At 44.7% G+C, this 23,897-nt stretch overlaps 1 protein-coding gene across 3 annotated transcripts in view; it reads left to right on the top strand.

Annotated features, from left to right (window-relative positions):
• The window catches only part of LOC119019964 (zinc finger SWIM domain-containing protein 6-like), a 46,624-nt gene extending 23,037 nt beyond the window's left edge, over positions 1 to 23,587 (top strand). The window contains exons 2-15 of one of the 3 annotated variants that reach the window (XM_037098973.1): positions 2,167 to 2,523; positions 4,773 to 4,921; positions 7,345 to 7,495; positions 9,115 to 9,294; positions 10,327 to 10,497; positions 10,600 to 10,746; positions 11,050 to 11,196; positions 12,019 to 12,282; positions 13,232 to 13,367; positions 19,378 to 19,535; positions 20,944 to 21,107; positions 21,750 to 21,891; positions 22,174 to 22,255; positions 22,356 to 22,725. In XM_037098973.1, the coding sequence (XP_036954868.1) occupies positions 2,167 to 2,523; positions 4,773 to 4,921; positions 7,345 to 7,495; positions 9,115 to 9,294; positions 10,327 to 10,497; positions 10,600 to 10,746; positions 11,050 to 11,196; positions 12,019 to 12,282; positions 13,232 to 13,367; positions 19,378 to 19,535; positions 20,944 to 21,107; positions 21,750 to 21,891; positions 22,174 to 22,255; positions 22,356 to 22,581 (2,474 nt within the window). In that variant the 3' untranslated portion in view covers positions 22,582 to 22,725. Of the gene's footprint in view, positions 1 to 2,166; positions 2,524 to 4,772; positions 4,922 to 7,344; positions 7,496 to 9,114; positions 9,295 to 10,326; positions 10,498 to 10,599; positions 10,747 to 11,049; positions 11,197 to 12,018; positions 12,283 to 13,231; positions 13,368 to 19,377; positions 19,536 to 20,943; positions 21,108 to 21,749; positions 21,892 to 22,173; positions 22,256 to 22,355 lie in introns of all 3 variants that reach the window. The other 2 variants (XM_037098971.1, XM_037098972.1) reach the window with 2 other exon arrangements.
• The last annotated feature ends 310 nt before the right edge of the window (positions 23,588 to 23,897 follow it).

Below are 23,897 nucleotides of genomic sequence, written 5' to 3'. Positions count from 1 at the left end.
GTTACACAGCTAAATAAGTGAGCTCTCCTTTTTTTTCTCGACAACCAGCTGCGGCATGTAAACCTTTTTGTTTCGTTTAAGAGTGACTCAGTACATCTCTCCCTCTCTCTCTCGCAGCTGTAGACGTATAGGCTTTGATCGCTGCAGATGCGAGCGGCTGCCATATTCGATCCACACCCCTCTTCTGTGGATATTGTTAACGAACATGCACTTCCTCTGCCAGCTGGCTTTCCGAATGGAAAAAAAAAAGCATATCTCCATGGCGATGTTCTGCAGTTCTGCACTGTTAGACATTTGCAGCCAACACTTCTTGGTTCTACAATACAATAACAAAACATTGCTATTTCTGTTTTGATGCTCTCACAGTTCACCAGGTTCGCCACATCTTTATTAATGGAGGCTTTGGGGGTATATTAGGCCTCAAAAGAGCTCGTGCATATGCTGTTTTAAACTGCATAGGAGAAATATATGCAGCATGGTTTCTTTTTATATCCATCCTGGGGGCGTAGCTTACTCCATAGGCAAGGGTTGTGACCCTGTTTGCTTCCCTCTTTCTTCTCCTTGTCATTCACCTGCATTCTTAACCCTCAAGGAGGACGGAGAGCTACTTTGACCTCTCTTCAGCTTGCTTGTGTACCCATCACCCCTCTGTACCCTATGAAATATTCAACCCCCCGCACCTCCCTCCCTACCTAACATGGAGGCCCAGAAAATGCTTTGATATCCGCGTTAATACATGCTTGATATCACAGCGATGCGAGTGCTCAGCCCTTTGATAAACATATTTAAGAGATGTATGTCTTTGACTGGTCCGCACGCATTTCAGAGATCTCTCCTGAGCACATCAATGCATTCATAAGCTACTCTCTGTCTCTGCTAACCACTCCCATTATTAATAAATGCATGACCTCACGCTGCGGCGCCTTGTGTGCGTACATGTGCGCCTCTTTCATATGCTCATCAGTGTGTGTTTTAGGCCACTGCCGGGGACCCCGCCCTGCTCATTCATATTCATCCTCGCATAATGACTAGCCGCGCCTCCGGATAGCGCAGTCAGGATAAGATCAAACATTATATTCAAGCGCGAGGCTGTATAATTCATGCCGTAACAGCCGCTGTTCAGTGCTCACTTCCTCCTACTCTTTTTCTCAATTCCTCTTCAATCCGAGTTCCTGCATCTAGATTTTCTGTCAGGCTCATTGACTCTTGCTCAGAGTCATAACAGCTGGTCCTGATCATTCTCTCGTGATAGGAGAACATGGGGCCTTTGGCAGGTGACTGTGGCCAACTGAGTCTGTTTCGTATAATTGTTCAAACTCCGTCTGGAGTTCCTCCTTTCTTAAAGAGATAAAACTCAATCATGTCATTTACTAAAGGGCATCTTAAATATGTTGTCCAGTTGTTGATTGTGATCAGAGATGATAGATGCCGGAACTAATCTCGGTCCTACTTGATCACAATTGGTTAAACTCCCTATCCAAACAATCAAAGTTGCTCGGGTGAAACTTAACTAAAAATAGCTGCATTGGTTTATTACAAGATGAGTAAAACAAAGGAATTCAGTCATTAAGGCCTCCAACCAACAGTTATTTTCATCATAGCTTAGCTTGGGGATTGGTTTCTTGATATATCAGTTCATGTATCGATCTGAAAAATGTCGGAAAAAGTTACATGCAGGGTTTATTTCTGAGAAGCTTGAACCAGTGAAGTTCTGGCATTTCTGTTTGCTAAATGATTCTATGATTGTAGGTGCAATATGTAAGAATTATCAACAGAATGTGAAGAAATAACAGTTTTGACGCTATTTACTGTTAGCAACAGTGAATAGTTAGCAACTGCTGAAGTTAGCATGCTAACCAGCTGGCCTTGAGCCTGAAAACATTTTTTTTAAGCAGTTGAAAGCTCCTGTGCTAGCAGTGTAAACACCAATGCTCCCCCAGTTCCATCTAGCTGCATGGCTAACTGAGATAACAAGCTAACCATAGCTAGTAATGGATGTGTAAAGAGTTAGCAGTTACTCTGGTAATGTGCTGAATTATCTGTAGACTAATTGTTTAAGATCTAAAATAATGATGGAAACAAAGATATCTTTGCATACCTTGTAAAATAATTTTTAAAATGTTTATCTTAAAAAACTATTTTTTTTCCCCTCTCTTACCTTTCCAGGTTTCCATCTCAGTGGCACAGTGACGGACCCCGCCACGCCCTCGTCCCCGGAGCTCGTCTGCAGCGTCAGTGTCAGCTTCGACCGCTGCAAGATCACAGCGGTAACATGCACCTGCGGCAACAAAGACATCTTCTACTGCGCCCATGTAGTGGCGCTGTCGCTTTACAGAGTACGGAAGCCGGAGCAGGTCAAACTGCACCTGCCCATCTCGGAAACCCTGTTTCAGATGAGCAGAGACCAGCTGCAGAAGTTCGTCCAGTATCTGATTTCAGTCCACCACACCGAAGTGTTGCCTACCGCACAGAAACTGGCCGATGAGATTCTGTCGCAAAACTCGGAGATCAACCAGGTCCATGGTGAGGAAACTTGTGTGTGTGTGTGTGTGTGTGAGAGTGCATGTGAGGCTGCAGCCAGTCATTGGACCCCCTGATGTAGTAAAAACATGTGTGGGTGTGTGTGTGTGTGTGTGTGTGTGTGTGTGTGTGTGTTTCTGACCAGGTGATCATGTGCTTGTGTTTGTGTGTGTACCTGCCTGGGCATGCATGCATGCGTGTATTGACTGTGTGATGAAGGTAAAGCGTGGCAGGATCGATGTTACTCATTAGTGAGATCCAGACAGTAAAGGAGAGACTGCGCGCCTCTAATCAACACTATAGACCCGTTATTTACCGCTGAGAGGGAGAGAACGATACAGAGACAGAGACAGAGAGGTTAGCAGGGACTTACAGAAAGGTGCATATCTCTTGTTATCGATACTGTACTCGCTCCTTACCTTAATAAAAGAGGGAGGAACTGAAGGGCAAACAACAGAGAGCGTGGAACCAGATACAACAGGGAACAGCATGAAAAGGCAAATGTGTTGAAGTGTGGGACAGAGGTTGAATTTTGAAGAAAAAAAATGGATGAAAAGAGTGAAATGAGAGATGGAAACTAATGGGAACCGAGGACAAAACATAAACAAGCAACTCAGAGAACGAGGGAGGTCTTCTTGTCGAGTGCTGTGATGAAGAAGCGTATTGATTTGTTGCCCTTCCATCAATAATTCTATAAAACTAAAACACCTGATTTGGATTAAAGCGTCTAACTGAATTGATCCCATGCAGCTAATGCAACCGAGCATCAGTTTTCAGGCGCGTGCTCGCATGGATTTACTTTTACTCTTCTTTACAGAAATTGGTCCTCATCCTCGCAGTTTAAAGAGCAGGGCCCGCTGTACTGTCATCATGATGCAGGATTGCAAAATCAATGTGTTCGTCTATTGTTGAAGCAGCAGTAAAACTGGTCAGTTATTAAATTAAATGTTTACAGGGGACATTGCTTACAGTTGTGCTTTTTAGTGGATCGTTTTTTTTTTAATTTTGCTTTTGGCTGCTTTCACCAAACACACCACCACACAGTTTAAAATAACTGAATACGGTATCAGTGAAAGCAGGTAGCCTACATGAGAGTATGCTTCATACATGTTAGAAATGAAATTAAACAGTGATTTCAGCCTGTATTTCATGATAAGTGTTCAGATAAAACAACCGAGAATTTTATACTGTTTGTTTCTAAAATTTTCACCACTTATTACGGCTATCACCGTTTGTAAATGTAGCATGTTGCTGCACATAGTGACTGTTCTAGTTTGCAGTTTCAGAAGAAACACTGTATCGGTGCTGCAACCCAAAAACATTTTTTTTCTATTATGCTCTCATTATTTTGTAATTTTCTCTAATAATTCTAATAAAGTACTTTTCAGATGTCTCATTTCATGAGCCAGTTGCTGAGGAGAGGGATGAATAGACTTTGCATGAGTTGCAAGCAAACACACATGTGACTTCTCGGCACTAGACCTTCATCAGGCAAACTAACGTGGGGTTTTTTTTTGCAAATTAGATTGTGTGCGGTAGTTAGCTTGCAACTCATGCTCTAATGATCTCATAAAGCGTCACAAATAGTGAAATATGGTCGTCACGTAGCCCAAGCTGACTTGTTTATGTTTTTTTTTTTCATGTTGCTTGCTTCGTCCAGTCCAAAACCCAATGATATTTAGTTCACTGTCATGCTGGACAAAACAGTTAAGCAAATCTTGGGATTGAGAAGCTGGAGAACAATTCCTAAAAAATGGGTAAAAAAATGGCCATTAGGTTTCTCTCTTACAAACAAGCTAATCATATAATAGTTTTGGTTCTACTTTTTCGTTTGTTATGTTGCCCCCAAACAGTACCAGTGTATATGCTCATGTTTGTGTATTAATAAGCATCAGAGGACACAAATAAATGTCCTAATGGGTGCAGAAAAAGGACTTCAGTTCTCTGAGAATAAGTCATGTTGCTGCTCTTAGGATAATCTTAGGTGATCTTAAAAAAAAAGGTTTAAATTGTTTAAATTGTGTAGTTTTTGTAGAGTCAAGGTTAGCCTGGACTTAGTTATTCTCCATCTTTGAATCACGTAAGTGCAGAGTGAACTTGAAAACCATTTAAGCATCTGTAGGATACCCTGTGTAGGAGCCTGTATCATTCAAATCATTCTACAAAAGGAAAAGACAATGAATTCATGGAATTACAGTGGCCTGATACACATATAACATAGCTGCATGTGTCTGTATGCTTGTGTGTGTTAGGGGCCCCGGACCCCACAGCAGGAGCCAGCGTGGACGACGAGAACTGCTGGCATCTGGACGAGGAGCAGGTCCAGGAGCAAGTCAAGCTCTTCCTGTCCCAGGGAGGATACCACGGCTCGGGCAAGCAGCTCAACCTGCTCTTCAGCAAGGTTAGGAGGCGAGAGCGGCATGTGCTCGTCAACATACAGAACATAACAGCACGCATACTACACATACCATGCTCTCTCGTCCATCTGCGGCACATGCAGCCTCGCTCTGATTCTCCCTCTCTCTGGAAAAAAAAAAAAAGAGCCATCTGCGTTCAAAGTACTCCAAGACGAAGCAACTTACATATATTAAAAGCTGCGCCTCCTTTTAGCTGGAGCTGATTGCACAAAGGAAATGTACAATGAAGAGAGGGGAAGAGGTGGAGAAAGATGAAAAAGCTACATACTGCACCGTGTCCGTGATGAAACGATTACATGTGAGGTCCTCCCCGTAGCCTTGTATTACAGCGGCAGAGCCAGGCTAGCGTTAATGTGTTGTGTGCTATGCAAAGACAGCGAGCGAAGGCCATTATCATCCACCCTGCCCCGGCGTCTCTCGGCTTCGTGCTCTTTAATGCCTGTTATGTCCTTTTTTCAGCACACACACACACACACACACAGACAGCCACATATATGCCCGTCCACTCGCACACCTACGTTGAGAGTCGCGTATACATACAGCCGCCCTCGGAGGGCAAACGCACACGTACTGTGTGAGCACTTTCGCAGAAGTGATCCCATGTGTTTTATTAAACAAACACCACGCCTGGTTTGGGTGCATTTTGTGTGCACGCATCTGTTAATCTTTGAATTGTTATGCTTGTCCTTGTAGAGAGACTTTTCTCTTAAAAAGTACAGAGACTCCTTTCAAAGTAGGAGATCAGTTTAAAGCAGCGTTTACCTGGATTTCATATCCCCCCCCATGCATGCATCCAAGAGAGGCTGCGTTTCCTGTTGCTAGAAGGTGCTGACCAACGTAGTTTTTACACAAAACGAGTCCCCCTTGCGAGTAGAAGAAAAGTGAAGAGAGAATAAGGAGAAAAAAAAACGCAGCTGTTGTTAATTCACCTGAGACGAAGAGATGGAGGTATTTAAACGCGGCACGCATTTCTAAGCACTTTCTCACACACATTTTGTATTCTTTGTATTTGTTAAATCTTTTTAAATACCCACATCCAAACGCTGGCAACATTTGTATTCCCAAAAGAAGTAAATACTGAACAAATTTAGCCTTAAAGCACAATGCAGCCCTCTTTTTGTGTTTTAAGAGAATGGATACGTGTTGTGACCTTGAAGAATATTGCTTAAGGTTTCAGCTGGGCAGCACGAAACGGGTTGAATGGTACTCGACCGTAGTGAGTGCTCCAAGCAAACAATCAGAGAGCGGGCAAGGACAGGACAGGTTTGAGTTGATATTGATAGTTGAGTTTGCTTTCTCTCAATCTCTCAACAGTTTGTAGCACAGGTAAAAGTTAAATGTTAGACCACTGCCCAGTCTGGATCACTGACCCTGTGATTTGTAAAATATACAGTATATAAACCCAGCAAGGGAAAATGTGGGCCTGTCCTTTTTTGAAGCATGTCATGTTAAAAAAAAATTGCTGTCCGACGTGTGTATGGAGCTGTGCGTTCACATGACCAGGGTTTATTTTTAGTGATGTGTTTTTTCTACTTTCAATTCAGTTGAACTTTATTTCACCTGGTTAGGACAACTGAATGCAGCAGCTCCTCACTCAGATCGACACAGTGCGCACAATATAAAGGAAAAAGATATAACTGAAGCAGTCTTTTCAAAAAATACCTTTTATTTATGATGAATGCATTGATAAATATAAAACAGTAGAACATGCAAACAGGGTTCCTACATGGTCCTGAAAGTTTAACTGATTTGTTTTTTACAAGATGACAAATCTGCTGAGAAACGCTTGAATTTCAACGCGATCTGGCGTCCCATCTGCACAATAAATAACTCGCATTAACCAAAAATCTATTCATATTTAAAATGAAACAGTATCGTTTTCATATTTGTTTGTTGCCTCCTGACGTCAGAATCAGCGAAATAATCATGATCAAAACATGCAAGGAGCAGCCAGTAGAAACTTAAACAAAATGACAATATGCATTGATTTCTTTAGGCATAAAGGAAAACTTTATTAAAAAGAAACAAACTTTATAGTCAACATTTAGATGTGTTGATTAAGGCTGTGAGTTTTTTATTTCAGGGTCCTTGAAAATGCCTGAAAAGTTCTTTTTATTAAGCTGTGCAAATATCTGAAACCAATCTTAAAAGACACAGAAGCAGATGAGGATGTACAAAACGCGTAAAAACTCCCTTCATACATGAATTTCTCTTGTGTATCGGTCTTTTATTTTGTGCGTCCAGTCCAGTGCAGTTACGCGAGTCTGAGGACTGTTTGTTGTGTCGTCGTGTGTGTTCGTCCTCTGCAAATTCTGTTTGTATAAACTCCACGCGTGTGCGGGCGTGTGCGTAACCATCCCCCCCGTCTCCTCCTCCCCTCCTCCTCCTCCTTCTCCTCCTCCTGTAGGTGAGGGAGATGCTGAAGATGCGTGACTCCAACGGAGCGAGGATGTTAACACTGATCACAGAACAGTTCATGGCCGACCCTCGGCTGGCTCTGTGGAGACAGCAGGGCACCACCATGACCGACAAGTACAGACAGCTCTGGGACGAGCTAGGTGAGGAGGAAAAACACACCACACACACACACACACACACACACACACACACACTTGACTGTCCTACACACACCTCTCACACCCAGTATGCGCAGGCACAGACAGATTTAGCGAGGTGGTCGATCGAACCCAGACATTGACACAAAGGCACACGCAATATCTTTTTTTTTTTTTTCCTGTGTGTTTATTTGTCCTTTGTTGTCCATGACAGGCCACACACACACTCTCTCACACACACACACACACACACATGCTCATCACTGACAGCCCAGTCTCTCCCTCTCGCTGTGAATGCGAGTTTGGCAGCTTCAGCGAGAGAGTGTCTTTGTGGATTACAAGCCGTTTAATGCGGCACAAAACCCCAAATATTACGACCTCCGCAACGTTCTCAAGCGCTTCACATTACATATTTAGTTGATGTGACAGAGTGCTGCCCGCCATTGCAGTCGATTTGGTTTGATACGATGTGTAGCTCCTTTGACAGGTGTACTGTACCTACAGCAAAACACTTCCTCACAGACGCACACAAAAACCAACAAGCCCGTCACCAGGACAGCAGTCGTGTCGTCTCCCGTCCTTGTTGTTTTTCCCTCTAATGTCTCCGCTGATCCGCTGCTGCCGCTGTTGATGATGATGTTCCCTTTTTCTCCCTTTGGTCTTGTTCTGCACTTTGCGAGGGACAGCGCAGTGATCTCATCTGTTTCAATCCCACGTATTTTTGGAAGTGTGCGTGCACGGTCTCTTTGAAGTCCACACTTCAAAAACCCTTCTTCCCAAGTCCTTATCACTCCCCCTGATGTGTGGTGAATGCTGCCTCTCGGCGCTGCTCCCTCTCTCTCTCGCTCTCTCTCTCTCTCTCTCTCCCTCACAAACTCTCCCTCTCTCTTTCTCTCCCTCTCTTTTGTCTTTCTCCTCTTTGAGGCGCAGCTACTCCTCTCCTCCAGACACAAAGCCATGCCTCATTCACTTGTCCTCACCCATGTCTCCTCGTCCAAATCATCTCCGCTCCCATTTCATTTCCCCCCCTTTTTTTTTCTCCCGCGCTCCCCCTCTGTTCTGCACCTTTTGTGTTCTTTTTCTCTCTTCATGTTCTGTCTCCGTCCTTGTCTTCGTCCTTCTCCCAAACTCTCCCTGCCTTTGCACACATGCATACGTACGGCGCGATCGCACGCACACCCACGCGCACCCACAGTGGAGTCTATATATCTCCAGCAGTCTTGAGAGTAAAAAAAAATCCCTGAATGTGCTCGCGTCCCTGGAGACGTAGCCACTTTTCATATTCTGTTTGTTCCAATTTACTCCAAAATGATGTGTGTGCAGTCAGCGTTGCCTCGGGACTAGTTAAGTTCTGTGTTTTCACAGAGTTTTGTATTCCAGTGCAAGATGGCGGCAGCATACAAAACATGCACTGAAAGAACAGAAGAAGCAATGTTATGAATGCTGCACGTCTTTGAAAAATGGCCTCCAGCTCTCAGTCCTGCATGATAACTGTATTTAGGATATTTTAAACCCCGCTGTGTACCTGCCTGTGTGACTCAGCGCTTACGTCATCGTCACACATTGGGAAGTAGGGCAGCTGACTGAAGTGTGTGTGTGTGTGTGTGTGTGTGTGTGTCCAGGTGCTCTGTGGATGTGCATCGTACTGAACCCCCACTGCAAACCAGAGCAGAAGTCATCGTGGCTGCGCCAGCTGCGCAGATGGACCAGCGTGGACGTCTGCCCCTGGGAGGACGGTAACCACGGCAACGAGCTGCCCAACCTCACCCACTCACTTCCTCAGGGTGCCCATGGCAACCAAGGTCAGCGATTGACAAGTTTTGTGTATCAGTCAATAATGTGTTTACTTGTAATAATGTATGTCGCATTACAGTAATGCATCTTTCTACCTAACGCACACGGATCACTGTTCTGGTCCGAAGCATCCGCCCGCTTGTTTTTCGTCTTTGTTTCGCTTCACTAAATCTGCTCAAAAAACCCCCCCAAAAAACAATCATCTTGTTGGAAGTGATTCTCCCCAAGTAGTCCACTCAATCTTGAAGCTTTTGTGCACTTTAGCTGAAAACAGTCGCTCTACAGCAGATTTTTTTCTGCAGGGTAGAAGCTAGTACAGGCTGCCAATCTCACAAGTTGTGTAGGTGATGGTTGATGTTTGTTTATAGCAATTATGCTAATGTGGCAAAAATTAACATGTTAGGTTATTAATAGACAGCAAAATGCAAGGGGCATTTAAAACAGAAAGAGCAAACCAGCCACACTGTGCATGTTGGCCATACCAGCTTTCTAAAGCAAAACAATTGATTGTCTTATTGTTTTATTTGTTTTGTTTTTTCAAATCTATGAATAGCTGAGCCCCTGCCTGCGTCATTGTCAGGCTCACTGAATACACACTGGGCAGATCCCTCATTGTAGATTGTCACGCAAAGGTCTCCTCACTACACCTGGAATACACTTTAAATCAGCTTATGGTGCCTTCAGTCAGTGTGGTCCTGAAGGTCTACTACAGCTGTGCCTTCTTTTAACCATATCACAGTGTTTAGTAAGGTTTAAAGAGTGTGGGTAACATGTAAAACCCTTATTTTATCATCTGTGTTATTATCATTGCTCCTCACTTTTTAATAATAAGACAAATTCATGTGTGAATGTTTTGATTGTTTTTGTCTTGTATGATCTTTGTCTAATTTGTACTTTTTGTCTTGAAGCACACTGAGCCCTGAGTTGTATGAAATGTGCTGTATAAATAATCTTGACTCCTTCTCACCACATGAAGGTGATGTTAAATCCTCTCACACCTCCTCCTCCTCCTCTTCCTCCTCCTCCTCCTCCCCCTGCAGAGATGCGCCCCCACAGGACTGTGTTCACACGGGCCATCGAGGCCTGCGACCTGCACTGGCAGGACCGACACCTCCAGCACATTATCGCCAGTGACCTCTATGCCAACTACTGTTACCATGACAACCAGGAGGGCTCCCTCTTTGACGCACGCGGCTGGCCACTGTGGCACGGTGAGTGTGCATGCTCGTGGTGTGTGTGTGTGTGTGTGTGTGTGTGTCAGCTGATGTGTCTCAGTTGGGCTAAGAGTGTGTTTTTCTTTGTCTTTTTCTCAGAACACGTCCCGACGGCCTGTGCCAGGGTGGACGCTCTGCGCTCGCACGGTTACCCGAGAGAGGCCCTCCGACTGGCCATCGCCGTGGTGAACACGTTACGACGGCAACAGCAGAGGCAACTGGAGCACTTCCGCCGACATAAGAAAGGTGAGGCGCGTTTTTCTTTTTTCTTCTTTTTATTTCAAGCTTTAGTTTATCGTCAGAATATAAACAAGCAAATTCTCTCATGATACAAACACCACCATCCTGCAGCCGCCCCATACAAGAATACTTTTTTAATGTTAAGGGAAAATAAAAGCACGGACAAAGAGGAGAAAATTCTCTAAAAGTTAATTTCATTTTTCATTCACTTCTTATTACTTCATTTGATTGAATAAATTGGTGAGATACATACATGGTTTTGACATTGTGCCTTCGTTAACTGTCTCTGTCGGCTCTGCTTTGTCTCAGAGTTGCTCCATAAAGGCCATACCTCCATAACCAACATGGAGGGTTGGGTGGGACACCCCCTGGATCCCATCGGCACCCTGTTCAGCACCCTGACAGAGTCGGGACGAGTGGGGGAGGAGGGCTCCAACACCTGCTTAGACCTCTCAGGTGCTGCTGACTGACAGAAACCGGCAACCCAAATCAAACAAATTCACAGATATACACTTAAATGTAGCTGCGCTTCTATGGAAACACATGAAGTCCAAAAAGGTCATTCTGAGTGTTTTGTGCCTGCCATATGCTTGTACTATATGATTAACATATGATATATATGTGCTTATTCTGTATAATAACATACCGTTTACATGGGTAACATAGCTACCACTTAAAAAACAATACTGTAATTATGGAATTATACAAACAGGGCTGTAATTATGAAGAATACAAACATGAAATTTTGATTTTTCAGTGTTGGATTTTTTTACTGAGGGATGACAAAGTGCATGGTATATACTGCTATACTGCTCAAATTCTTTGTCTTTGTAGCCACATTATAGGATATAGTTTTGATTTCTTTCACATTTCACTAGATTGCAGATGTTCGAAAATGTCGTTTCAAGCGGAGTTTTCACCTCCAGTCTCTTTGTCTTATCTTATCATGCCTCCTCTCATGCTTTTCCAATTCTCCTCTCCTACGCTCCGCGATCGCTCTTGTCCCTCATCGCCTCCTCTGCTCACAGAAATAGCCCTCTCCTCTGAGGTAGAGAAGTGAGCCGAGGAATGCTCCTGAGGCGCTGATCTTTATTTTGGATGGTCGCCGGGTTCAGACCTCTACTGTGTGACTGACGCAGCGGTTTTCCATAGGAGACAGGCTCATCTAGTGTCCGAAAACCTCAGAGGATAACGCAGACATTGACTGCCACTTTATGCCAAGCTCCCTTTCTCCTCGACTCACCCTCTTTTTTTTCCTCTCCTCCTCCCTCTCCTCAGCAGACTGCTCCAGCGTCGTAAGCCGAGCCGAGCTCCAGCGGATGCCTGTGCAGCGACTGTTAGGAGACGGTGAATCGTACGTGGCGCTGGCGGTGGAGACGGCCCTCATCGGCTTAGGCCAGCAGCGGGTGATGCCCGACGGGCTGTACGCTCAAGAGAAGGTGTGTCGCAACGAAGAGCAGCTATTGGCCAAGCTGCAGGAAGTGGAACTGGACGACTCCCTGGTCAAAATCTTCCGTAAACAGGCAGTCTTTCTGCTAGAGGGTGAGCGAGTTAACTGATAACATTTCACCCTCATTGTCCCTTTAATTTCACTATATCTTACAGTCGCCACAGTCTCCACACGTATAGAAAACTCTTCCTCTCTTTCTTCTCTCTCCCTCCCACACACCAAGATCCTACACATTCTTGCTAAAACAGGAAAAAACACATTGGACTCTGCCTCAGTATTTATTATCCTTTCATTTTGTGGTGCAAATAGAGGCTGAGCTGCCCTGGGCCAGACCAAAATGAGCTCTTTACACAGTAACACCAGGGGTATTGTATCAGCACACACATGCGTGCACACACAACAGTGTGTACATTTACAGGACTGGGGCTGGAGCAGAATGAGGTTTGGTTATGGGAAAGGCAGAAAGAGGAGGAGGAGGAGGAGGAGGATGCCTAGTCAGTCCCCACCCAAACCCCAGCCCTGCCTCGGCCCCCGGCGCGACCACCCACCTCTGGCTCCGTTACTAATAGAGCACCAGGCTCCGAGGCCTCAGCGGGCCCCCAAGAGGCTGCTGCCGCGCCACTGTGTGATGTGGTCTGTGGCTTAGGAGCCTGTTGGGGTTTAAAATAACCCACCAGAGACGAGGGGAAGTGCAGGAAGGGATGGGGGGCAGGGAAGGGAGAGAGCGCGAGGCCAAGTCTGCACACACGACCATATGGCTGCTGACGTCACAGTTTTTTTTTTGTTTTTTTTGTTTTTTATGCCGCGTGGCTTTGTCTCTTCCTGGGTAGGAGGATAAGTCACTCCACAGTGCGCTGCAGAAAACGCACGACTCAACATACAACACAATAAAAATGTGCGTTTGTCGTCTATTTCAATGCCGTGCCATTACACTCATTGACCCAGTGAGACAGATCATTGCTTTATGAATTTCTCCGTTGTTCCCTCACTGAAAACAACCTCCTTTTTTTTTTTGTGTGTGTGTGTTTTTTTTCCGTGCAGCTGGTCCATACTCCGGCCTCGGAGAGATTGTCCACAGAGAGAGTGTCCCCATGCACACCTTCGCCCGCTATCTCTTTACCTCTCTCCTACCTCACGACGCTGAACTGGCGTACAAAATTGCACTGAGAGCCATGCGGTAGGTCTCTGACTGTGTGCGTGCGTGTGTGTGCGTGTGTGTGTGTGCGTGCCTGTAATCATGTCAAAACCCTGTAAATCAAATTTTATTGATTTTCATTTGTAGAATCAAACGCAGATCCTTGGATTAGAAAGTTTGGGCTAATGGAGGCTTTTAAAAGATTGCAATGGAAAACTCCTAAATAGAGGGTGGCCACTCGCAAGATGTTTTTATTTTATTTTTTTTAAAGTGGAGACTGAAACTTTATAGTAGTCTTATCCAGACTCATCTGACTGTAAAAAGACTTTGCATTGCTTGTTTTGCATGTTTCAGTCGAGCTCAAGCAGTCAAATTTGCCCAGTTTCCAAACCTCCGAAACTGGTAAAAACATTACAAGACAGCCAGTTTTCTGGTGCGAGGGAGATTGTTGTCAGAGACACAAGGAAGGTGAAGATACAGAGCGTTTTGTCTGTGGTTATTCGGGGTCTGACTGTGCGTCTGTCCATGTGATCTCTCTATATTAAGCTCCTGTGTGTATTCATCTGTGGACAATGTGTACATGTGTATGTGTGTTAATCAGTCTGCGCTGCTGTGTTTTGATGTTGTGACTAGTGGGAGCGGGATCAGTGAATATTAATTACATTAATGAGAGTGTAATTAGTGTGGCTGTAATGAGGAGGAGGCACACACTCTCAAACACACACACACACACACACGCACACGCACACACACACACACAGACATGCAGGGCCAACAGGGAGAGGGCAGCGTGGGGAAGATGTTTGTTGTGTTTTTCAACAAAGCGAGGCTTCTCTGAGGCCGTCGCTGCGAAAGAGCTGGCTGATGATTAGTGAGCGATTTGAGTTGTGTTGTGGTGTGTCGCAGTCGGACAAACGGAAACAAAAGCGCAACGAGCGTTCACACTTTTCCCTCCAGTTAACCAGTCAGGAGGCGTCAGGAAGTGAAATGACGAGCTCACAAAACCAAAAAAAACAACACGGTCTTCTTCCTCAGCCAGCGGCCATGCGGTGTTGCGGCTGCACATCCCAGCCGCCAGGCAGCTCGCCCCCCCCAACCTCGAAAACCCCACGTCCCGAACCTGTCATCCCTGAGTCAGCCACACACCCTCCTCCATCCTCGCCACCTTCCCCATTTCCTCCCCTCGCCTCCTCCATCCTTGCTGCTGTGGTGTGAAACCGGCGATTTAGAATAATATGGCCACTTATGGGTGCTCCTGGGAGCCAGAGGTGTCTACTCAGCACATAATGAATGTGTGTAATGTAGCGTAGTGTAATATGATAGCATATACCTCCCTGCTCCCACGGGACGGCGGACAGTTAAATATAGAGGAGGTGGTAAAGGAACCAGGGCTATTTTAATGGACCCATTATAACGCTATCATTGATACAAGGAGAGAGAGAAAGTCTAGCTCCCTCGCTCATTTACACACACACACACACACACACACACACACACACACACACACACTTTTTCACTCTTCCCCTTCACTTTCCTTATTTGTCTCCTCCCTCGCAGTTGCTCTCAAACCATGCTTTAATTCGGTGCGAGAAAAGTCAGACTGCCTCCGTGCACAAATGCATAACCAGCCGACGTCGCAGCAAGCGGAGCGTTTTAATGCCTGCGCATGTGTTTGTGTGTGTGTGTGTGTGTGTGTGTGTGTGTGTGTTTATACGTCGCGCACGAGTTTAATTAAAGCGCGCGAGAGCAGCATATGCCGCGCAATGGCTTGGTGTGAGCGGCCAACACAAAAACAGTGGAGCTGCCTACTGGTTCACAGGCTGCCCAGAATCCTGACTGCAGCCACAGATGACGAAGAAGAAGAAGAAGAAACCTCTCCAGAGACTTTCTTATCGCAACTCTTTGGAAAGCCAAAGAGACAAATCCCAGCCGTCTGTTATCATATGAGATTTCCATATGAGATAGGCGTCTTCCAATGCTAATGAATGCAGATCCTCGCTGTAATCCACCACCTTTTGATCCCCCCTGCATAATCCATAATCTCTGAATATATATATATATATATTTATACAACGCTGTGTGTCTGCGGTTTGAGGCTAAACTGAGACAATGATAAACCAATGACACGAGGCGCAGTTTGGCAAAACTCTGCACCGTCCGACACCCCAGTGTAAACATTTTCATCATTTTATCATCAGGACCGGAATCTGTGTCATTAGCCAGGCATGCAATTACAAGAAGAATGTGTCTTGGCATCTGCTGCAGAAAAAACAACCTGGAAAAATATGAATGGAAACAGTTTTACAGACGGTTATGAAATGGGTTGTGCCAGTCTGTTAGAGATGTGGACTGTGCTGACGAGAAACACATATCACATACATGAAATGTGGAGGAGAATCTGGTTGTTAGCCACAGTAGAAGTAGCCACACTGCTAAAAATACTAGTCCTGCATTATAAATTGTTAAAGCAGATATATTTTGACAACAACATTTTCTTGAACTACTCATAATTTCCCCTGAGAGTGATATATAATTATGTTTTTTGCATCATTGATAATGCATAACATGTAGCTGCATTTTAGTGTTGTAGTTGGTTGAGGTGAAGCTAATTGCTGGTGACTTTATGCTTCATGTGTAGATCCCTACTCTGACAACTAACCACAGCTGTCAAATAACTGTTGTGTACTAATTACTAATTTCCTTCTGAAATGTCGTACTAATGTATAGAATGAAGTCTTGGCAAAACGTAGCGCGAAGTTAGAGGACAAATCACCCGTGTTCTGGATTGTTGGCATCAGCAGCTGTTCTTCCACGGGTCTGCAACGAGCTTGTGACGGTGCCTAATACCAGCTCACATTTTAACATGTAACACAAAAAAGACACACAATATAATGACTTACTGCATTACACATATCATTACAAAATAAAACCGAAACATGCACACAGACAGGAGAGCTGCTGGCGACACAACGATTAAGATAAATGAAGTACCATGATTTCATTCAGTGAGTAGTTTAGCATCAGCTATATTTAAATGCCGTCTGATGACCTGATGATGAGCCTGATGACATAATGTCAGTCATTCATGTATTATTATGACTTCTTCTCCAGTTATTAGCATTTGAGCATCAGCGTCTCATTTTTTGTACACAACATAAACACCAGAGAGCAGACAGAACTGTGGCGGCAGCGGCTGTCCTCTCGGGCCAGAACATGTAAACTCTACCTAATTAGTTGCACGGAGGGGAAAAGAAAAAGAAAATCTGGTATGGGTTGAAATTACTCAGCTCCACACGGGACCTCGACCCTAACCAAGTATTTTTGGTTCCTGAAGCGAAACGAAACTGTTTGACAGCGAACAAGCTCCATTCTTAACGTGTTCTCTGAATTCTGCAGAAGAGAAAAAAAGGAATGTGTATATAGCTCAACGTGTGTGTTCATGTTTTCACTCAGCTGAAAGATCACATGTTCCTCTGAGTCTGAGAAAGTCCGTCAACCTTTGGAGCTCTTAAAACTTCATCCACACGTTTTTAAAAGATGTGAAGAGATGCAGAAGTCAAGCTGAAATTATACTAGATGTCTTAGAGAGTGATCGTTGGGAGTTCACCTGACCGAGAAGACACAATGTTGTGGGAAACAGTGCTTCACCCAAAGCAGAAGTCAGTTCAAGCATCTGAGGCACTTTAGAGGCGAGGACTTAAAATTCAGGGGTCACTCTGCGGGTCACGTTTGACCTGATCCCTCCTCTCAGGCGTTATTAAGGACTTCCAACTTTTGAGTTTGTGTATAGAGTGGAGGTCATCCAGCGGATGTGACGCCCACTTGATAGATGAGGCTGATGGATTATGAAAGTAGAAGGGTGTTTACAGTCGCAGGGGGAAAAGGAGTGTGAGGTAGAGAGGTCAGTAGTCATGGTGATGCTGACCAGAAACCCTGCAGGGCCTCAGGATTTAGGTAAAACCCGACTGGGCTGCTTTCTATCAACGTCTTTTTGCCTTCGCCTCTTTTGCATCTCCGTACATGTGAATTTGGCTGTGACTCTCCCTCCACACCGGTCGGCCTTGGATATTTCTGTGGCGACAAGTATTGCTGTGTCCCCGTTCAGACGTGACAGGGTGCTACAGTGCCACAGGACCCGTTTGACACCCAAGCCGCCCCCCCACCCACCCACCGCCTCAAACGGGGATTGATGGCCTCTTCCAGCTCACTCCGTTAGTGTTTTTATACTGTATTTCACTGATGATGCACGTTTATTTTCAGCTGCGACGGCGCTGTAAAAGAAATACGAGTTTAATTTGGTATTTTAAGCGCACTTTGACATCGAGTTGAGAGTTGGTGTAGTGCTTGCCACGAAAAGGAGATGATCGTGTTTATCATCGGCGTGCTCTGTTTTTGCGATGGTTTACAAGGGGCTCGACGAGAACGCACCCCGTCACAGGAAATGCTTCATACTCGTCCTCAGATTGAATGCTTCAGAGCACTCCATTAGGATTTTTCTCTTTTTTTTGTCTCCCATTGAACAATAGCCCAGTATGGATTTTCCTCCCATCGTTTTGGAGGAGGTTATTTTTCAGCAGGCCAGGCCTCTCAAGCTTCTATCCAATGGAGGCCTCTGGCTCTCTGGTGAAAACCAAACAAAGACAGGAATGTTGATGAGGCCTCCATCTTTACCCAGGGCTCACTTTTTTTTTTTTTTTTGTGCTTTGCTACACCCCAGGAATCTTCCAGAAGGGCCTAGTGTGGTGGAAGCTTTTTGCAGCTCTTTAGATGTGTGTGTGTGTGTGTGTGTGTGTGTGTGTGTGTGTGTGTGTGTGTGTGTGTGTGTGTGGAGTGAACCCGGCTGTTGCTAGGGCTTCTTCCGAACTTCTCCGTTTTACACCAAGTGTCGGTGTATCACACTCTGGGTTTTTGTCACCTCCTCTCTTTCCGAGAGACGAGGGCCCCGCTTGTGTCCTCTTCGTCAAAATAAAATCAAAATAAAAACGAACGAGGAAAGAGGATGGTTTTTTTTGGTTTTTTTTGGTGCATGCCTTCACTCAGGTGGCAACAGTATCACATGCACTTTGCTCTGAAATTGAAACTGGCATTTAGCATCACATTGCTTTTACTGGGCCGCTTTGATGTTTTCAAAAGGGCAGGTGTGTGTGTGTGACTATCTGAGCGTGTGTGTGTGTGTGTGTGTGGGTGGGTTTTGAGTGCGCGTGCTGACTCCTTTCATTCATGTGTGTCGGTATTTGTTTGATGTGTGTCCAGCCTTACGGGGCTGGAAGGTGAATTCCTTAATTTCCCCGTGGACTCAATTAGCTTTGTGATTGGCTGAGAGAAGGCCAGGTTGCGCTGCCTTCTGAAGGAAAAGAAGACCTTTGAAACTGAGGTGGGAGCAGAGGGAAAGAAGAAGTGAAGCAGAATAGGAGATGAGCCGGCCACAGTGGTAATGGCGGTGGTGCCGGTGGTGGTGGTGGTGGTGGTGCCGGAGACGACTTGGCCCTGTCAGTGTTATTATAATGAGAGAGAGGAAAAAGTAGCGCAGCTCCTTCATCCGCTAGCAGGTGTTGCGCGGCTCCAACTTCATTATGACCAATTAGAGTGAAGAAAATACTAATTATACCTTGGTTTCTAGGTGATTAAATACTAGGTTGGATGTAAATTGCAGGGATAGGCTAACTGTAATCCCCCTGTGATCACTAAAGTCATTCTCATTTTGAAGTCACTTTCAGACCATCATAATGAAGACTTTTTCCTGTCTGTCTGTCTGTGTGTGTGTGTGTGTGTGTGTGTGTGTGTGTGTGTGTGTGTGTGTGTGTGTGTGTGTGTGTGCTTGTTACTGTGTGAAGACAGAAGTGATTTCGCTGTGATTCTGATGATCCCTGGACGTTTGGTTTTTCTCTCATTATCTTTCGCTCCACTGCTCTGCCTGCCTTATCCCCCCCAAAACCCCTTTAAAAACATAGATCATTAGTTGAAGTGTTTTAAAAATTTAAGTCAATTTTAAATCACGCCGCACGATAGCGTTGCTTAAATCCACATATTTCTGTGTCTGTGTCTCCATCAGGTTGCCGGTTTTGGAGTCGACGGCCTCGTCCGGCGACCTGTCTCGACCCCACCACATCGTGTCGGTGGTGCCCAACCGCTACCCGCGCTGGTTCACCCTGAGCCACATAGAGTCTCAGCAGTGTGAGCTGGCCTCCACGATGCTCACTGCTGCCAAAGGTGCAGATATATTCACAAAGCACACGGACAACAGTCCTTACTACTTATTTGGATCACATATTGTCACTGTAATAAACAGAACGAGAGATTACAGTTATTTTCATTTTCATGTTATTTATTTATGAGGCTCGGGATGATCGCTATCATGATCACATGATATGGAGCACAAACAGAACATGCAATAATGACGAAACAGGAGCACACGGCGCGGCTGAAATACAAAGCTCTTAGACTATAAATAACTTTTGGCTTAGTCTTATTGTAATAACAAAATTAATTTTATGGTTTACATAATACATAAAGGCAGGTACTCCAAGTCAAACAAGATATGATACTCATTACAAAGGTGGCAAATCCTCTGTTTTCTATCCAGAAACTTATTAAAGTCCAATGATCTTCAGGAATTCTGGTGTTGTTTACTTTCAAATTACAGATAACCTGGCAAAAAATGTGGTTTTCATACAACAGAATCACATGAATCACAAGTTCAAAAAGGTAAAAAAACAAGATGTGAATTGATGTTTCACAAAATCTCAAGTTGACGTCCTCAAATATCTTTTTCTGTCCACAACCCAAGATATTCAGTTTGCTGGCAAAGAAAAAAAACAGGAAAACATTCACATGAAGAAACTGAAATCAGAGACTCTTTATTTTGTTTTTCCTTTAAAAAAAATATTAACGCTGATGAACTGATTAGCATAATGTTTGGACTATTAATATTAACCATCTTTAATTCAATACCAAACAATAACAACAGCGAAATGAAACGCAATAAAATCAGGGAGCTCAACAACAATAAACAGTAAATATAAAACACAGAGAGAAAAATTAAATATGTAAAGAGCAACATTAAAACCTTTTGATTAGACATTATCCAAACACTTGTCGGTACAAGCTTTTTAAGTCGAGGTTAATCAATTTATTGTTGCAGTTCTGGTGATAATTGTGATCAACTGCATGATTCCAGTGATACAATTATAATAAAAGCACAACAATGCAAGTAAACCCTTTTTAAGAGCAATCGTTCATTCTTAATCCTAATCAGTCTCTGTTACTGTGTAATGTGAAGAAAATAAATAAGTGAAATAAAATCGCACAACCAGAACAATAAATGAAATGGACTCTGAGGTCGCGTTACAAGAAACTGCACTTTAACAAATATTAAACATTTGGCACAAGAGTGCAGTCGTTCATCAACTAACTGGCAATTAACTGCAGTCCAGTTATTGCCACTTTTCGCTGGGTAATGTCTGAGGTCACGTCCATATCAATAAAAATGAGGAGATGTGTGCGACAAGTCGATAACCTCATTACTGCTGAACAGACTCTCACACACATACACTAGTAAGCGGAGCACTGATCTCTACCTTGGTTCTAAAGCGTCCCTGTGTCCCAATCCTCCTTCCAGGTGACAGTCGGAGGCTCGAGACGGTCCTGGAGTCCATCCAGAAAAACATTCACTCCTCGTCTCACATCTTCAAACTGGCACAAGATGCGTTCAAGATCGCCACGCTGATGGACAGCCTGCCTGACATCACACTTCTCAAAGTCTCTCTGGAGCTGGGACTGCAGGTGCGCAAACACGCCCACGCCGTTTGTCAAACCGACACCGCTGCGTGTTTATTGTCCTCGTCTTTAAGAAGGTTGACAGGACAGGTTGTAAACGTTTTGTGCGTGTGGATCAGACGAAAGGAATCACAACTGTGGCTGGGAGACACATAACCATAATGTTACTTTGTTAAAAATGTTGTGATGTGATTGTTCTACTCATATCAAGCCACTGTACAGCCACAATTTTTATTTGACCGTTAAGCTTCTCTAAATTCTTAAAACTTATCCTGCTGATATATCCGTTACTAGATATACGTATGATCATTTTTCTGCAGTGAAATCTTAAACTTCTGGAAGATGAAATATATAGTAAACCATGTATCTGTTAGATCTGTGGAAGAACTTGTGGCCTATAACTTTTATTTTGGAAGACCATGAGATACATGTCATACTGTCACAGATCCAACTGTATCAGTTAGCTTTCTGCAAGTTTATTTTGCCTCAAAAACGTTGATGTGATTATCATTAATTTACTTATTAGTATCACAATTCAGATACTGTAATGCAAAATTTTCCATTTACTGTAGAGGCTGATTGTAAAGACATATGATTGGAAGCATTGTTCAGCTGATTCATTCTTTCGCCTTCAACATTTCTGAAAAGGCCCGCTCCGCCGTCGCAAACCAAGCCGACCTTGGACCGACGACATTCTTTGCAATGTCCCCATACATTTCATTATTCAAGTACCTGTTTTGTGGTCATCCTGACAGCAGCCGTGTCCCTCTGCCAGTTATGAAATACAAATGTGAGGTGAAACAAAAAGATGGTTAGAGTATCTTTGATCTTTGCCAGTACATTCCTTCGACATTACTGTTGAGGTAGTCAACAAATACGGTAGATGCATTTAAATGTCTTTGTGCAGTTTTTATGAAAGGTCCACTGTGTAGGATTTAGGGGAATCATGCCAAGTTACACTGTTACACTTACACTGTAGATGCCACTAAATCCTACACCTTTAAACAATCATGTATTTCCTCTAAAGCTGACACATGACATCCCCTCACCTTTTCTTTCCCATCTCCCTCAGGTGATGAGAATAACTCTGTCCACGTTAAACTGGAGGAGGAGAGAGATGGTCCGCTGGTTAGTCACATGTGCCACCGAAGTGGGTAAGTGCACCCGGTCCTCTGAATTTGCTTCTGTCGTGTCGAGATGACCCGGATCCAATCACTTTATCTTCTAACTGCTCCCCGTCGTTCTGTCTTCCAGGCGTGTACGCCCTGGACAGCATCATGCAGAGCTGGTTCACCCTCTTCACCCCCACGGAAGCCACAAGTATCGTGGCCACCACTGTCATGTCGAACAGCACTATCGTACGCCTCCACCTGGACTGCCATCAGCAGGAGAACCTGGCTTCATCCGCCCGCACCCTCGCCCTGCAGTGTGCCATGAAGGACCCCCAGAACTGCGCCCTCTCCGCTCTCACACTCTGTGAAAAGGACCACATTGCCTTCGAGACAGCCTACCAGATTGTACTGGACGCAGCGGCGACAGGAATGAGCTACACGCAGCTGTTCACTATAGCGCGCTACATGGAACACCGCGGTTACCCGCTGAGGGCGTATAAGCTGGCGACGTCGGCCATGGCTCACCTGAACCTCAGTTACAACCAGGACACGCACCCGGCCATCAACGACGTGCTGTGGGCCTGCGCGCTCAGCCACTCGCTGGGGAAAAACGAGCTCGCCGCCGTCATCCCCCTGGTGGTGAAGAGCGTGAAGTGCGCCACGGTGCTCTCTGACATTTTGCGGAGGTGCACGCTGACCACGCCGGGTATGGTGTCGGCACTGCACAGCCGTAGGAACTCTGGGAAGCTGATGTCCCTGGACAAGGCGCCGCTCAGGCAGCTGCTGGACGCAACCATCGGGGCCTACATCAACACCACGCACTCGCGGCTCACACACATCAGCCCGCGGCACTACAGCGAGTTCATCGAGTTCCTGGGGAAGGCCCGGGAGACTTTCATGATGGCGCACGACGGACACATTCAGTTCACCCAGTTCATAGACAACCTGAAACAAATCTACAAGGGCAAAAAGAAACTAATGATGCTGGTGAGGGAGAGGTTCGGCTGAGGGCGAGGCCAGGGGGCGCCAAAGGCTCCCCTCCCGCGCTAGTACTTTTCTATTAACTTGAGTCTGCCTTTTGAACTTCTTTTGGACTTATAAAATAGACAAGTAAAAAGAGGGATGTGACTTGTAGAATGAAGCAAAAAGAGAAAGGAAAAGATGACAAAAAAATCAACAGAGCCACACGCGGTATTATTGTTCTTGCTGTTGTTATTGTTATAAACATTATTACTATTATTATTAATTATAATATTATTACTACTACGTGTACAGAAGTGTTTTTATTTTTCAGAAGAGAGGAAATTTGTCATGTTGTGAATGTGCGTATTTCTCTACATGTGTGCGAGAGGAAAAATGAAAAAGTGAAATGGCTTTTTTGTTGTTGTTTTTTTTGGTTCCCGTTTTTATTCTTATGATTTAAAAGCATCTTTTTTTTTTTTTCCCTTTTTCAGTGTATATTGGGTTACATGTTGTCAAGTGGCTGAAGCCCCTTCTACAATAGCGCTCGTGTAAAAACAGAAACACAACAAGAAGAAAGAAAAAAAAAAAGAAAGAAAAAAAAAAAAAAAACAACGTCTCGGCATCCTCAAAGAGAAACTAAGGCTTTAAAACCACACAGAGCACCTCCCTCTGCCCAGGCCCTCACCGGCGGGCGCTGGGCAGCACTGCACAGCTTAGCTCG

This window comes from Acanthopagrus latus, chromosome 5 (assembly GCF_904848185.1).
Source record: "Acanthopagrus latus isolate v.2019 chromosome 5, fAcaLat1.1, whole genome shotgun sequence".
Taxonomy (NCBI): domain Eukaryota; kingdom Metazoa; phylum Chordata; class Actinopteri; order Spariformes; family Sparidae; genus Acanthopagrus; species Acanthopagrus latus.
This window is presented reverse-complemented; position numbering and strand designations above follow the sequence as displayed.